Raw genomic sequence first — 17492 nt, forward strand, 5'->3', positions numbered from 1 at the left:
TATCACCGATGTCGAGGTGATAACGGAAATTTTTTATAACTATGATAACTTGAATGCTGCAGTTTTCGATTACAATAATTATTAATCGAAGTTTTGGTTACCTATCGATATTTGCGGTACATTTGACGGTAGAGACATTACCGTTTCCATTTACGATTTCCAATCGATCGCACAACGTAAATTATACGTGCCTAACTCGATTACGCTGTTTAATGCATATAGACATTTTTTCATTTTTCATTAACCATTTAATATACAGTCAAAGCTTTCCGATTTGTTGGTCAAATGTTATTAAATGCAACACTTATCGTGATAATAATGTACATATAAAATAAGCTAAGGAGACAGTGAAATACAATTCTAGCGTATTATTTAAATTACAACTGCGGTGACATGTGGATTAGTTATTATGTGTGCTCTATAATATTTTATTACAGTGATTTAGTACAAAAAGGGTATTATTAGTTTCTAATAATAATATATTTCAATTTCCATTGAACTTAAAAAAGCTCAAATTTTGTTTTCGCCAAAAATAATATTCGATTTTTACATATTATTGATAATATTAATGAAGTAAATATGATGTTTGAAATAACTATTTTGTAATTTTTTTTTATATTGCAGGGTAAACCAGGACTAAGTTATTCATGTAGCATCGCCTTGTGATATAAATTACTTTTAATTGGTTTATAAGCTAAATAAAAATCTTGGAACCATCCAAAAATAAAATTTGTTTGATGGTCACAATGACAAAATGTATTTGAAAAAAAATTAAAAATTTGAAACAATTACTTAAACTTATTGTTACTCGCGATATTTTCTACGTGCAGGTCTACGTAACAGCGATAGCTATATATTTACTACATAGTTGAATAAGTTAAAATTTATAAAAAAATTATAATATAATTTAAAAACCGAGTAAAATATTAGTTTTCATGTAAACAAAAATATTTTATGGATCAAACAAACCGCAGACTCGCCCATTACCAGTGTTTGTTCTTATTACACCTGTCATAAAATAGGTGCAATAAGTATGAATACAACGATTGGACGACGACAAAGGAAATGTAAAAAATAAAAATAAAAATAAACGATATGTGTGGGTCGCTGGTGGAAACCCTGTTTGTAGAACGCCACAATAAGTACTAGATCGTAAATCCACGCGGTCCCGTTACCCGGAATCCGTTATGGGGTCACGCGGAGACATAACATTTCAGCTAGGTGAGCAGCTCGCGTGAGGGGTTTCAACATCACACGCATTCACACTCATATAATATATTATACACATAAAAATAATATATGTATGTATAACGTGTATTCGGTATAATATGCGTTTATGCGCTGGAAACCGGTCTCCAGGCCAATGGAGTTCGTCGACCGCCCCCACGTTGTCGTCGTCGTGCGCGATGGACGTAGCAGCCGGGATCCTGCAGCAGGATAAATCTATTCTGGTCGCCTTCTGCACCTCTCTCGCCCGCCCGGAAACCTCCTGGTCGAAGATCACCACTGCTCCCCCAGGGCACTACAATAAGAACAGTAGACAGATTCGAACTAAATTGTTCACGTTCGAATGTAGATTACCGTTTCTGATTTTTGTTCTCACACGACAGAAAAAGATATTTGATATATCGTTTTTATAATAATAATAATAATAATAAAGACGGTGACGCAGTGGAGTTTTAAAATTTACATACTCACACTCGCACACACAAACACACCGGACTTTCCAGACGAGCGCGCGCGAGCGTCCGTCGTGTATATAAAGACCACCGGTCCACAGGCTGGCATCACACTCGTCTTGTACGCCAAACCGGACGTACCTACACCACAGATCGACTGCAACGATAGTGTAGAGGATTTTAGTTTCCGCAACAAACGCCGCACGAAGACGACCATGATGTTCAACACGAATTTGGTTTTGCTGCTGGTGTGCACTTCTATCGCTATGGTGTCCTGCCAAGTGCCCGCGATCGGTGGATGTCCGGAATTCGATTCGCAACCCGACTTCGACATGAACAGAGTAAGCGCACATTCTGGTATCGGAGTTTAATCACCAATGATTTCCGGTCAGGCCAATATAATCAATATTGACAAAATATTGGTCATTGGTTTTTTTTTTTTTTTACTAAAATTAGTGCTAGAAATATACCCGTAATAATTATAATTACATCTCATAACTGACATTTCATTTTTTTTTAACCATTAAAAACGATGATAATTTCGACGATTTATTAGGATTTTTCGTGACTATTAGCGACTGGTTTCTGGTTATGTTTTCGTAATAATTCTATACTTACTATCATAAAGGGAATAGGTAGTAATATTTCCTAAATCAGAAGTGGTATTTTTTTCTTTGTATCATAGTAGTATTGACACGCTATGGATTTTATATAGCAATAGTATAATTCTCATCTCAATTCCAAGGAAAAGAGTTAAAAGGGTTAATATACAGTTTACAAATAGTGTTTACCTAAAAACAAAAATAAAAAAATCAATAAATTGAAACTTTTCATTTTAATGTTTAGAACTTCATTCTATAATTTTATTAAAGTTTCATTTTAGTTTCGACGATGAAAAATGTTTTAAAATGATAATTTTATCGATGAATATTATTATATCATAATATATTTAAAAAATATTTTCTTTTATTATCTTGTGTAAAAAAAACGATTTAAAAATAAATATTTACTTAATTTATGAATTTCAATATTATGATTATATTGTCATGTATTATTATTAGAAAATATATGAAAAAAAAAAAATCATAGCATTAAGATATATTAATCACACATGTTTTCCATAGTACTTGGGAACGTGGTACGAAGCCGAACACTACGTGAACATCTTTGAAATTGGAACTCGCTGCGTAAAAACAAACTACACAAAGGCCGTTGATGGTAGATACCTCGTTTCCAACGAAATCATGAACAGATTGTACGTAAAATGATTTCTAACGCCTGCTATTGACATTTAATACAAAAATAATGTGACATTTTATTTTTTTGTTTTCTTAGTACCGGAGTGAAACGCGTATTGGACGGTGAAATCAGATTGATCGTCAAAGGAGCTGAATCAAAAATGAATGTCAAGTACACAACATTGCCAAGTAAATATATATCATTATTTTATGTTCAAACCATGGTTTATTTAGATATTTATAAAAATTAAACATTTCGTTTGTAATTTGAAACTCTTGACGGTATCGTTTTATGTTGTCGCGTTAAATACGAGTGTTAATAACCGGTGCGATATTTGTTTGTACTTTGTAGTCTCTTACTCCACCGAACAAATGATTTTGGAAACCGACTATGATTCTTTTGCCGTTGTTTGGTCTTGCTCGTCTTATGGAGTAGCTAACACACGTGAGTACTTGACAATTATTTGATCACTTCGACGTATTATAATCATGTAAATCGAATGTATTGATATATAATGCGCACTTGTATGTTGATCTTCACAGAGAACGCTTGGATCATGACCCGTGAAAAGTTGGCTCCAGGTACCGTCATGCAGAAAGCCTACGGTGTATTGGACAAGTACAAGTTGAGCAAGAGCTACTTCCGCAAGACAGACCAGAACAGCTGTGCCATCGCCGAAGCAGCACCCAATGAGGCAACCAACGAAAACACGTGGCGAAGAAGGAGGAGCTTGAACTGAACACGTGCTTCTATACGACAACAGTACAAAGTTTATGATAATATTTATTAGTATTAAGAATACGATCATTATTTATTTATTTATATTTATTCGAAAAAATCATGAAATGATAAAAAAATAAAATATACATAGATTTTAAGCAATGAAATAGGTTGTTATATTTTATTATCACGCCCTCTTGTCGTATATACAATACCCCGTCATATTAGGCATCACTGTGCACGGTAATACTACCTAATAATATGATATTGCGGATTGTATAAAAGCACTTAATGCCTTATTATTATTAGTGGTGTAAAAATAATTGACCGCTGAAACGTCGTCTCCAGTGTTATGATTAAATAAGTCGTGCTACTGAACTAGATTCAACCGATGAATAATACTATCGACTGTCGAATACCTATTATTTGTCTGTGGTACAATCACAATGTCTAAATACATAACCATCGAAGATGTACCTGCGATGTGTTTGTCCATATAATCAATATATATCATAATAATAATATGACATAATATTAATATTATATACAAGCCAAATAAGTATGAATAACAACAATAGTAAAACATAAAAAAACACAACATGACAAAACATCATTTCGTATTCTTATAGTTTTATAATACAGAAACATTAAATATTAAACAAACACAATACTATTACATACACTTGCAAACTCACACAATAATATTATACATCCAGTTCTTCCACCGTCGATTAAAATAAATATTTTTATAACACAGAAACATAATAACTTTCACACGATGATCTAATGAATATAATTGTTACCAGAAATTATATTGTTTTAAATTTTTTATTATAATCGGCTCCGGGTATTTATTCTTAACAAAGCCAGGTGTAAGAGAAAAACAAAGAGGACCAATGACAATTATTTGCACGATAACAATAATTAATAATAATATTCCCGTCACGATGTTCAACAAACCAAAAACATTTATTGAAGCGTGTAGTAAAGTCGATTTTTTCGCGGGTAAAGCGTTCCGTAATATAGAACTTTCAACTTACAATAGCTATGCTATGACTTCAGTAGTAAAATGATAATATGACACTCACGTACTGGACGTAATAATCAAAGCGCGGGTGGTGGGTCATCGTTCTCGTCGTTTTCATTTGTCTTTGCGACTTGCAGACGTCTTCTAGATTTAAGATACGATAGATATAATGTCCTCGACAGTATGTACATGATATAATAACTGGCGCCACTATAACTATAATTCTTTATGTATATAGGGTGGCTCATCGAGTTTTAACATTTTATCGATGAAACAATACGAAAACCAACGATAAAACGTAGTATACGCCACACTGTATTATATATCTTATACTGACTGTTTTACCCTAAGCGTTCACTTATTCCTCGTATATTATTTTGTAATGTAGGTATTTATTCAAATTCTAAATGTTAGTATTTATATATATATATATATATATACTTAGGTACTTGAATAGTAAATACTATACATTCAAATATTTAGATTTTTACTTAAAATGTAAAAGTTTTTATTTTAAACCAGAACTTTTGTGAAAAGTATTACTATAGATTAAAATGTTTAAAAAAATTAATACTTCTAAGTAAAAATTAAAACAAGTAGTTTCTGAGATATTATTCCACTTTATGTCATAAGTATAAAGTATAATATTTTTTGATAATGGTTTTAAACAAAAGCAGTATAAAATACTTGATGTAATATATGTTTGTATAGAACCTTTTAATTCTACTCTGATAATATTTAAAAATCATAAAATTTTAAAAATTAATATAATGATTATCAAACTATTACAGATCATATATATTTTATATATTATAAAAGACTATAACAAATGCTTACCTAGTACATACAATTTCATAACTCAGGTTGTTTTATATTTTTATCTATGCACATTAAAATTTAAAAAAAAATCGACTTGACAATTATTTATAATAAAAAAGAAAAAAAGAAAGGTTCTTAATCGGAAAAAAAGTTTGCTATATGACACTCTTCTAATTGTTTATATTTATAATTATGGACATAATTGTTTTTAAAATGGATCTTAAGCATTAGTATTTTAAATTTAAATAATTAAAAACTCAGAATTTTAATAAATTAATTATAGTAGAAAATTATGAGAGTGGCCACTGACCAGTTAAATGGTGAGTAACCTAATACATATTATAATACATATATATTATTTTCGCTGAAGTCATTACAAAATAGTTTTTGCTCGTTGTCCACTTGACAACAAATCGTTATGCTATAAAATATTTCGAGTAAGTATTTACACACCCACAGAAAGTTATATACGCATACTATTATTATTACACCGATAAAAAACAACACAGAAGCCAAATTGCGAGACTAACTAAATTACAATATTTTATTCACGAGAAAAAAAAGTCCTCCAATTATTTGTCTTGTTATATGCGTGGTATTAATTAACATTGTAATATATGTATATTTGCATACTCATACTAAATAACAAAAAAAAGTGATAATGCGATTTCACAAACTTGCAGAGATATCCGATCTTATAACCGTTTTTAACAAACGATTCATCGTTATTATCCCATAATACATTTCAATAATTTTTTAATCAATTAAATAGCTTCACACATGCCATGCATTTAAATATAAAAATTGAATATGTAATAAGCAACTAATTGTATTTCAATAATAAAATTATAAAAATAATTGTAAATTTAAAACAAAATTGGTATTTGGAAATAAAATTATCAATTGATAAGTATATATAAATTTCCCGGTAAGTTACATTATTATTTTCCTAAATTTTAAAATACAAAATTACAATTGTATTTTATGTACAGTACAAACGACGTATAAATTATTGTTACACTTTTTATACGAATATCGAATTTGAAGAGTTAGCGGTAAATTTAATTTATTTTCAATCTAATTGTTTTTAATATTAACTAATTGTTTTAATGATCGCTAGTCATCTAATAGTGAACAGAATTTTCAGTAAAATTACAAATCACTTGTATTTATGATTTGTGAAAGACATAATATTATGTACATAAACACGTAAACAATTATAAATTCTTAACAAAAGGTAAATATGAAGTTAATATATACTACATAATATGAATAATTTGATAATAAAATTAGATAAGATTCATATATATATATAAATATATGTATATTATGTATAATGTATAATATACGATAAATTTAGGAAACAAAGTATATAAATAGTTAGATAATGCAGTGAGTAGAGAAATTTATAATTGGGTTTTATTTAATAATGAAGTGAAGAGGGAAAGAAAATGTTTCATGACAAAATATATAAAAATTAAATTGTTGTTTTCGTAATATTTATTTCTTGAATTGCCTATACTCAACGCCTTATAATAATTATTGTCAATTCTGTTGTCTTATTTTCGTCATTATGAATTATGATTATAAATACTTATACGTTTATTTGTCTATTAAATTATATTTCGGGCTGTTCAAATAAGCTCATTGGTTATAAAATTGATGCAATCTTAATTTTGATTGGATTAAGTTATGTAATCAATACATTTTGAATACTTGCAGACTCCACTATATTAATATTAGGCTATTGAGTTATTCCAAAGAAAATTGTATGGTATAATAATTAAAATTACAAAGCATGATTAAAATTGTTGAACTTTTACAAAACTTTAGCACGAAACTACCTGCTAATAATGACGTGGAAGAATAGCACGCTGTACAATGGTTTATAAGTCGTTTATGGGCACCATGTTTCAATTTGAGGAGGGATGGTTACCTTTAAACTTGAGCGTACATAGTAATAAATTATTTCAATATAATTACATATTGATTTTCTGATAATATATTATAGTTAACCAATGTTGAAAATTCAGAATCTCAATACTAAAAGTAATAACACCGTTGGTTTTGCAAACTTTACGATCAGTTATAGTTTATAAGAAGTAACTCTTTAATTTATAGATACCTGCTAACTATAATTAATATATAATTGCAATATATTTTTAATATCAAACTTATGTAAATTTAATTGATGTTTATGTGCTAAATAGTATAATATATTAAAATTAATATTAATATATACGAATCGTTAAATAATCGTTTCACCCTATTTCTATCGAAATACCTATGTATTAGAAGCGTCAAAATAATATTAAATAGTGCACGTTTTTATGTTAAATAAACGATTGAAATTTTTTCACTATACATAATTAATAAAATAGTTATAAAATAAGGAAAATTGGTATTTAAAAAATAGTAGTTATGTAATCGTGAAAACATAATCATTCTATTTTTTAGATGAAACGCAATTATTAATAAGTATAATGCAATAAAAGAATTAAATAAATAAATGTCATATTCAGTCAAATATTTTTTTTCATTCAAACATTACACCATAAGAGCAAAAATCGAACACATCAACCTTGCACTTATATATATAACACAACTCGAAGAACAATTTTACTGCAGCCAATTTGATGAACCCTTCACAATAGAGCACATGTCTTACATTATCCATTATTCACCATTGTAAGAAATATTTTCAACTACCATCAACAGTGAAAAAAATGCTCGGAGAATCGAAGAACAAAAAACACACTTTTTAAAACCTACCTTGATACCGATATTTAAAAATATAAAATAACATAAAAAAAAAAGTATTTTATTTTTATAAATTCTATAATGTAATACTATTTGAACATAGTTAAGTATATACTTATTATATCAATGTCAATGTAATTATTGAATATTGATTTCTAGTTTAAGCCAATACACTAAATGACACAAAATTATTCAATACTTAACATATATAAATGTAAATAATGTTTTAAAATTGTGTTGGTTATAAATTTTTTATATTTTGTAACTTTACCATACAACAATGTGTGGTATGTTTAAATTATTATAAGACCATAAAAAACATTAAGACAGTAAGCATTTTTTTTTTTTTTAAATAAATTAATTATCTAAATGTAGTCATTGTTTACAAAATATATATTGAAATTGGTTGAACTTTAAAACTTATTAAAACAAATAAAAAGTTTCAAATGTATAAATTACACACGATTATATTATTTTGAACGCAAATATTACATTTACAAAGAAAATAGTATACATAATAGGGTTTCAAAGAAATATATAAGTAAAGTATAGTAATTAAAACGGGTATTAGAAAAAATAGATCTTGAACTAACATTGTAATAAAATCCAAGTATAAAGACTACCATAAAAAAAACACTAATAAAACTAAACTAATAAAAGATTTTAATGAAGTACTCGTAAAAAAAAAATACAAGTCAAAGTAAAAAAATATAGATATTCCAAAAGTCTACTATTGCAAAATTTATTTTATTTTTTTTTTTTTGATAAAAGTTCACATAACTGGTTGTAATATAATTAATATTGTTTTATATTATCAGTCTAATCGATAAATGTTTTAATCACTACAGGAGAATATTACAATCGTTTTAAACATCAAGCAAGTGAGCCTTGAAAATTAATATCAACTACAAGACCTAATCTTTAGTACTCAGTATTTAACATTTCTCTCCTAATTAGACTATATATTTTTTTATATATGATGTTATTAATTAACCTTAGTTACTTTATCTATCAAACGGTGGTATAATTTTAAGACATGCCATAACCATTAAATGAATAATGGTACGTGGTCATATTATTAAAATGTTATATAATATATATTATTGATGTATGAATAAACAAAATAGTTGGAGAAAAAATTGAAATCAAAAGGTTATCATTTGAAACGTATTATTATAATTTATAATATTGTTTTGTCACTTACAAGTAAAGTATTCCGAACAATGGTGAATTCCCGTTCACTATAGACTCTAGATACGGTGATTGTGTATGATAAATACCTAATATTATATAGCTTTCCGATGATAGATATTATGATTTTCAAAAAAAAAAAAAAAATCTTAATACTTTTTTAATGTATACATGTACACAATAACTATGACGTTCTTATTATTTAAAAATAAATTTCTGAGAAAAACATTTACTATTATAATGCATACAATAGAATCAACTACAATGTAATAGAAATATACATAAGACCTACTTATTTATAAAATATTAAATGTATATTGAAATGATCCTTTTAGCAATTTTAATACAATCCGTAAATACAGAAACTTATTCTCTCAATAAGTGATTTTATTTGCTTATTAAATGAGTGATTTATATTAAATGAAGAATTTGGTTTATTATTATATCATTTCATATATTGATCTGATATTTATCGATCATAAAATTAATAAAATATTAAATTTTATAGTCGTTTCTTATTTTATAATTAATAACATATTAATATTTCATTATACATTTTAATAATTAATTTGATTATGAATGAATGATTGTTTGCTTATAATAAAAATGTAAGTGTTTTTAATTCCACGCCTCTATCATTAAATTATGTAGAATATCATTGAAATAAGTATTATTGAATTTGAACTGTTAAATAATTTTAAATTATAACGAGGTAATATTAAACACATAGTTTTGAATTTTTTTTTTTATAAATATGTTTTAAATTTTTGTAATTTTTTAAAACAAAATTAATACTTTAATATTTAAGTACCTATAAAATAACTTTCAATATTTTAAATTAAGAAAGATAACTTGGTTGGCACTTTAATAGATTAAATGTCTAAAAATATCCAATAATTTTTTTAATTATTGGGAAAATTTTCCACAAAAACAATTAAAAAAAAAAAATCAGTTTTGTTAATCAAAAGGAATAAGTAATCGTAGATTATACTTTTTTCACTTTTTTCACTATTTTCTTGTATGGTAACATTTTTTAAATATTTTAATTTTTGAATAATTTACTATTTATTACATTTGAAGATTTCAAAAATATTTAGGAGTGGTCAAAACTTTGAAATATTAATAAGATCCTATATAAGTTTTTCTTACTGTATTTTGAAAATGTTGTAAGCTTAAATACATTTCCAAGAATTTTTTTTCTGTATATTTGATGTGAATACGTTGTAAAAATTATTCAAAATCATGAAATCATTTTGGAACATAAAAGTATAGAATAAAAATGTATTATAAGAAATATTTCTTTGAAAAACCGTGAATACACAAAATCTTCTTAGTTGCTGATACGTTGACATATTAAAAAGTTAAAAAGAAGAGATGAAAGGATCCCTTTGTTCTTTTAAATATCTTAAAATTAGTATTGGTATTTCGAAATATTTATTAAGTATAGAAAACAATAATTTAAGTAATTTTGAATGTTTTAAGTTTCTATAATTAATAATTTTTAAATTAAAATATAAAAAATAAATCATTTAATAAGAAATTATTATTTTGCGAGTAAATAACATTATCAACATTTAAAATTTAAAAATTTATAAAAAATGTTTGTGGAATTAAATTAAATTTATGTTATAAATTTTAATTACTAGACTATACTGAAATTCTTATGTTGTTAAAAATATATACAATTTATTATAACAATAAAAGCAGTTATAAAAAATTAGTATAGAGATCGACACTTAATTTTTTTTTTTTTATTCTAATATTAACAATTTACCTACAAGAAGTCTTTTGTTATACTTTCAAGAATTATTGACGTGTATTAACTTTTAATTAATGAAGAAAATTATAAAATTTCAAAAAAATTATAAAACTATATCATATATAAAAAATATTAATATAACTATATAAATATTTGATAAGGATTCTAAGTACACACACAAAAAAAAAAAAAAAAAACAATAAAATTAAAATTTTTTTTAACAATTTTTGTTATCCTATAATTTATTTTGGTCTTTTTTCCTGATAATTAGAAATGTAAGTACTAAGAAATTTTTACTTTAGACTTAGTAAAGAACTAACTAGGTTTATTTTTATATCTAAAAATATATTATTTAAGTTAAAAAGTTTTTCTTCCTACTATAAAAAGCTTTTTTAGACGCAAAAAAATTTGAAAATTGAAATTCATACAATTATAAATTCATTGTTCTACTAACAGAATAAAATATGTACAAAAAAATAATATTCTACAAAATATTTTATCCTAAATATTACGTCTTATCAATACGTACACTCGTATTATAATTATGATGTCTTTAATATTATATTTTTAATTTATATCACAATAGATATATATCATTAGTAGATTATAATGCAATTTTAATGTTAACTGTAAACATATTAGTTATAATTAAATAATAGTGGCAATATTAATAATAATAAATTATATTATTTTTATAAAAAAAAAAATATTTTAAGTATACAAACATACTATCATTCATTTATTTTTAACAGGATATTAACAACACTGAGTAATTACATATTTCAACTAACATAGCTATAATTTAATAAAATAAAATTAGATTTAATTTTTAATTACCGTACTGTTAATATTTAATATAATACTATAAGGATAATAATGATAATATATGATTTATTTATCTTTTTCCGAAATAAACGTAAATTTTATTGAAGTCACTATATTATATTTGAATCATTGTGAAACTATATTTTAATGAAACAAATATTTTTTTTATTCATTGAAATAAAATAAATGATCATTCTAAAACATTCAAGTATACTTAACTTTCAAATATTTAAACGTGAGTTGTCGGTCCCCATTTTACCAGTAAAAAGGATAAACTCGACAGTAATTTAATTTGAAAACAAAAAGGGTTTAAAATTAATTTATTTTAATGCAAAAAGAGGAAATTAAATACAAGCGAAGGTAAAATTTGTACAAAGACAACAAAACAAGAAATAAAAATAAAATCATCCCATTAATTATATCCTTCAAATAATGTACAAAATTGTTAATGTTATCATTGCATATTATACACAAATACGTATACTAGGAAATAATATATTTTTTATCATTCATATTAAAAATTATTATACAATTTAAAAATGTAAGATCCTATACACATAAAAACATACTACAATTATCATTATCATGTATCAATGTTTTAACTGAAAATGAGATAAAGAGTTGAAGCTTGAGTAATAGTTAATAATTTTAGGTATCGAATTTTTTGGACTTTTTCTACAAACTGATTTAATTTTAAAGTTTCGTTCTTTTATTCAAGTCTTGTCTCCCCTATTGTATTTCCTGTATATTCCACCAATAATTATATTATAATTTATAAGCCAAATAATTGTCAGAATAATGAGAATTGTCAACAAAAATCCTTATTTTTGGCTATAATTATTTTAAAAATAATTGTTTTAATTATTTTTGTGAATTCTTTTATGCTAATTTATTTTAATAGTATGCCAATCTTAGTAATTAACTATTCACATTCTGTGCTTAGTTATAAATTATAAAATTACCGTATAATTTTTATATTTAAGTTTTGATTGTGATAATTAGGTACTTTGTAGAATTATACTGTATTTTTGAAAATAAATTAAATACTAATTATGGCGCATTTTGTTTACATTATTTATATACTTAAAGTATTTGATTTCATTATTTAAATTATGTAATACAATATTTTAATTAATTATATTATGGATGGGATTGATTTCATTTTTAAGTTTATATTTTTATTCATACACGTTTATAACACGCGTTGCATGTTCCAAGATACTATAATATTAAGAAGTTAATTTAATATTGCTTGTTTTTTTTTTTTTTTTATTTTGTAAAATGACAAAACAATGTTTTAAAAAATGAATAAATTTAATTTATAAAAATTTAATAAACAGGAGTTCTTTTAATTTTTAATAGAATCTTTATTCATAGATTTGTATACTTTTTGTAATTAAATAGATAATAGGCTGCTGGCCATCAGTACGTGGTCTACCATCATGTTCATGGGTGTCCCATAGGTGACGTTTTAAGTAGGGAAGGATAAAATTAATTTAAAAAAATATCAATAATCTTTCATAAGTACTTACATATTGTGTCGTTAATACGATAATATAATTAACGAATTGTGTATTTTCATACTTATTTTATGTCCTAAATTAGTTAAACAATTTATTATACTTAATGAATTATAAGTTATTATTTTTTCTGAAGAAGAATGTCCCATCTTGCTGTCACATCAATGAGCACTCATAATAATATTGCTTCCTCCTAAAAACTCTACAATATTAAAAATATTGATAAATACAAATTAAATATCCTAACTTTTTTATAAAAATCATTTCAGTACATGTTATATATTTTTGAATTAACTATATAAACGATTAATAACCAAATAAAATATGTTACGAAAACTATAAATTAAAATATTTGTGAATTGACGTTAATTTAACTAATAACTATATTAAACCTTAGTTATGCTCGAGTCCTGTTTATTGTAACTATTAATTATTATTTATTACTATACATTTATACATTTTATAGTATTACTGCGTAGACTTACCAATGAAGGACAACTTTTACAGTTAAAAAAAATTGATTTGTTAATATAATTAATATCGAATATGTAAATATTTGATATGTAGACAACGTATCATTCATCTCTATGTTCCGTTATTATATTTGAACTATACAGATAAAAACGATATGGGTTTAGTTTAATTTAAGAGGGTTATATCATTCCTGTAATAAGCCAAGATGTTAAAATAAACGCAAACGATTCACATAATTTTTCTTTACGTAGTTTACTAAAAACTAGACGTAAACAAATAGCACCCGTCTAATCCGGAAGGTTTTATGGTGAACATAGTATAGTAAAAAACTGTCTCTGTGCAGTATAGTTCTAATGAAACGAATAGATTTCGTTAAGTAGATACATGCATAAAACAAACATATTGTACGATAAAAAAAGATAAACTCGATTTTAACTGGTGAAAAACAATACAAGACATTCACGGCCCTTATTCACAAATTGTTTTATTTAAGCAGGTATAATCAACACACGACAATTACTTTGCAACATAGTGTATATTAATTAGTGGGTCACGGTTGCATTACGTCAGGTGATTTAGCGTATATGTGCATAATAATATGTTATCGCATATTTCGTTGAAGAGTATACAATATATTGTCACCCGCGGTGGGTTGTAAACTTGTAAGTAATCCATAATCATATTATAATATGATCCAAGTATAATAATAAATTTCATTGTCATAAACACGTCATATAATATTATGTATATACAAAGTGATTCTTTTATCGTTGAATTTAAAAATCTATTAATCTTTTTGAAAATATTTTTCTGATATAATTTACAGTCAGAATAACATTTTTTAGATACCTAATTATATTTTTATTTTTTTTAAATAAACACTTACATTTTTAATTTCATTTCTGGAGCAGAATTTTTTCGGAGTGTTTTGATACATAAAAATCGAAATTTGGACGAGTAGAATTTGAGTACAAGTATATTTTGAAGTTTTAATTAGTGTGAGTGAAATAATATTTGGATAAACCATAACATTTTGGTCAACTACTTCTCTTAACTAAACTTTAAATATTTATATTAATATGTTGTGAGTTAATCAAATTTCGTTTTTTTATGTATTAAATTACTATGAAAAATATTTTACTTCAGAATATGAATTCAAAAAAGTATGTTGTCGCTTAAAAAAGTAAAGATTGTTATTTTTATAAAAAAAATTGTTGCTTTATTTTAACTGTAAATTTTACATTATTATTTTCAAAAATATTAATATATTTTAAAACAATAAGTGTTCAATGATAAAAAATCATCTTATATAAATATACTAAAAATAACTTGTAAGTGGTACAATTATATTTATGGGTTTATATGGATAAATGAGGAAAAAACGGCTGGTAACAATGTGCCAACTATTTTGAATTATATACACATGAATCATCATGAGAACATGACATAACTCTTAAGACGTTATAGTTTATAGATGTTTTACGTCAGTTGTATAAGTACATACATACATGTTAAGCGGTATATAATGAATTTTAATATTATTATGTTTGTAAATAATATCATCACATAACGGCAGAGAGTTGTTATATCAGTTAATAAATTTCCAACTCCGATCATTCGTATAATATGTTTTACAAAGTGTCAAAGTCGTACTGTTATTGATGATGGTGAATGAAGTAAAATAGCTTACTATTGTTATAAGAATTTCGGTACCTACCTATAGTTTTATACAGTGTTAAGACATAATTATTTTTTATCTTTTATCTTATTTAGATAAATAATTACAAGTTATTTAAATATATATTTTACTCAAACATTTCACTTATCTAGATAAATTCACAAAGTATTTTTATTTTTTTTTTGTGAAAATTAGCTAGATTTGTCCAAAAATATTTCATTTTGCGTAGCGTGTACGTAAGATAACATTGGCTACAAAATAAATATGACGTTATTGTGAAAGACTATGAATAGTTAATATTACTGAATACAATTTTGTATTTAGCTATAAGTACAGATACAATTTTACGAGTTTGTTAATTTATAAGTATTATTGTTGTTTGTCACGACTGGAATTATTTCCCATAATTTTATAAATATTCAAAAACTACAATTAAAATACCAATTAATAGAAGTAGATGATAAGTTATAATTGCGTGACATTCTATTAATGTATTTTAGGTTATAGGTTATATATTATGGGATCTACGCACTGTTTGTAAATTATTTTTAATACGTACAATGTACATGTATGAAAATATTGAACATTATTTCATATACCTAAATAATACACGTAAATATTATTTTTTCAATTTTATTAATCAATAATTTTACATTTAAGTATGAATTTGTGTATATATAACTTTAGGATGTATTTTTAGAAATATTATTTTCAAATTTAATGTTTTCCTCACTCGTTATTTTATTGCATTTTATCATTTCTTCAATTCGATGTACGTGATGTTGTGATACGAACTACGAAGTGAAGTTATATCATTTTTATAGTTTTTAGTCGAAAGCCAATCGTTACTTATATAATGTGTTGAAATTAAGGTTTAGGGGTACATAACACGTAATAAATTAAGGCAAAAACAAACGTATTACATTATACACTATACAGAAATGTTCAAAAATATTTATTTTTTTTTTAATTGTTATTTATTTTTATTTTTATTTCTATAATCATCTGTAATTTATCTGGTTAAAATATTTTAATATCTTTTATTTGTACCATGAATAAAATTTAGTGTTGAATGTTGTTATCTTTACATTTATCCAGATGATTTTTTTTTATTATCTTTTCCTTGCATTGGTTTTATAAAACTAAATAAAATTAAAATCCGACAGTAACTGCCATATGAATTCAACATATTTCATGTATACACGAACAATTTATTGCTGGGTCCTTCATATTAACTACATATAAAATTTAAATATAACCGTAATATTATCTCTATATAGTATATTATAGATATTTTTTTAAGTATGAACATTTATGGGGTTTTTCTGTAATGCACTAAAATGAAAATATTTTTAGCAGTTAGAATAAAACAAATACAATTGGAAAATAATTACGTGGTTGTGATGATATCTTCAATGTTCTCAGAAACAAATGATGTCTATTGGATTTTTTGTTTTGTCAAAACACTGCGATACAATTTCCGAAGTGATATATATAATTTCAATGATTTATTAAAATTTAAATCGAAAAAAATTGACAAATGGATACTATTCTGCTGTACATTATAGATGCCAAGTGGGTTACCATTATGGGTGTGTTAAATTTTAACTCAATGATATATCATTCTTGGCAGACGATCTGTTAGTCAATAATATCACTATATTTTGTTATATGTTTTTTTTTTTAATAGCTATTAAATTGATTTATTTTATTTTTATACTATAGTAGGTTGATATAATTTTTACTTGGAAAATGTAGTATTTAATTACTATGATAATATACATTTATACCATTCAATAAA

The 17492-nt window shown here is 24.8% G+C and overlaps 1 protein-coding gene across 1 annotated transcript; it reads left to right on the forward strand.

Annotated features, from left to right (window-relative positions):
- Positions 1 to 1780: 1780 nt before the first annotated feature.
- On the forward strand, positions 1781 to 3762 carry LOC112593189 (apolipoprotein D-like). The gene is made up of 5 exons (XM_025337530.1): positions 1781 to 2020; positions 2804 to 2934; positions 3015 to 3106; positions 3270 to 3362; positions 3461 to 3762. The coding sequence occupies exons 1-5, from the start codon at positions 1895 to 1897 to the stop codon at positions 3655 to 3657; spliced, it is 639 nt and encodes a 212-aa protein (XP_025193315.1). The 5' UTR covers positions 1781 to 1894; the 3' UTR covers positions 3658 to 3762.
- Positions 3763 to 17492: the final 13730 nt, after the last annotated feature.

The sequence above is a fragment of the Melanaphis sacchari genome, unplaced genomic scaffold (genome assembly GCF_002803265.2).
Source record: "Melanaphis sacchari strain LSU unplaced genomic scaffold, SCAv2.0 Contig1_pilon_pilon, whole genome shotgun sequence".
Lineage (NCBI taxonomy): Eukaryota > Metazoa > Arthropoda > Insecta > Hemiptera > Aphididae > Melanaphis > Melanaphis sacchari.

Bases quoted from the DNA above. Each gene is read 5' to 3' on its own strand.
- LOC112593189 (XM_025337530.1), top strand. From the start codon at position 1,895: ATGATGTTCAACACGAATTTGGTTTTGCTGCTGGTGTGCACTTCTATC. The intron at 2,935-3,014 runs GTACGTAAAATG...TTGTTTTCTTAG, and splicing joins AACGAAATCATGAACAGATT to TACCGGAGTGAAACGCGTAT. The intron at 3,363-3,460 runs GTGAGTACTTGA...TGATCTTCACAG, and splicing joins TTATGGAGTAGCTAACACAC to AGAACGCTTGGATCATGACC.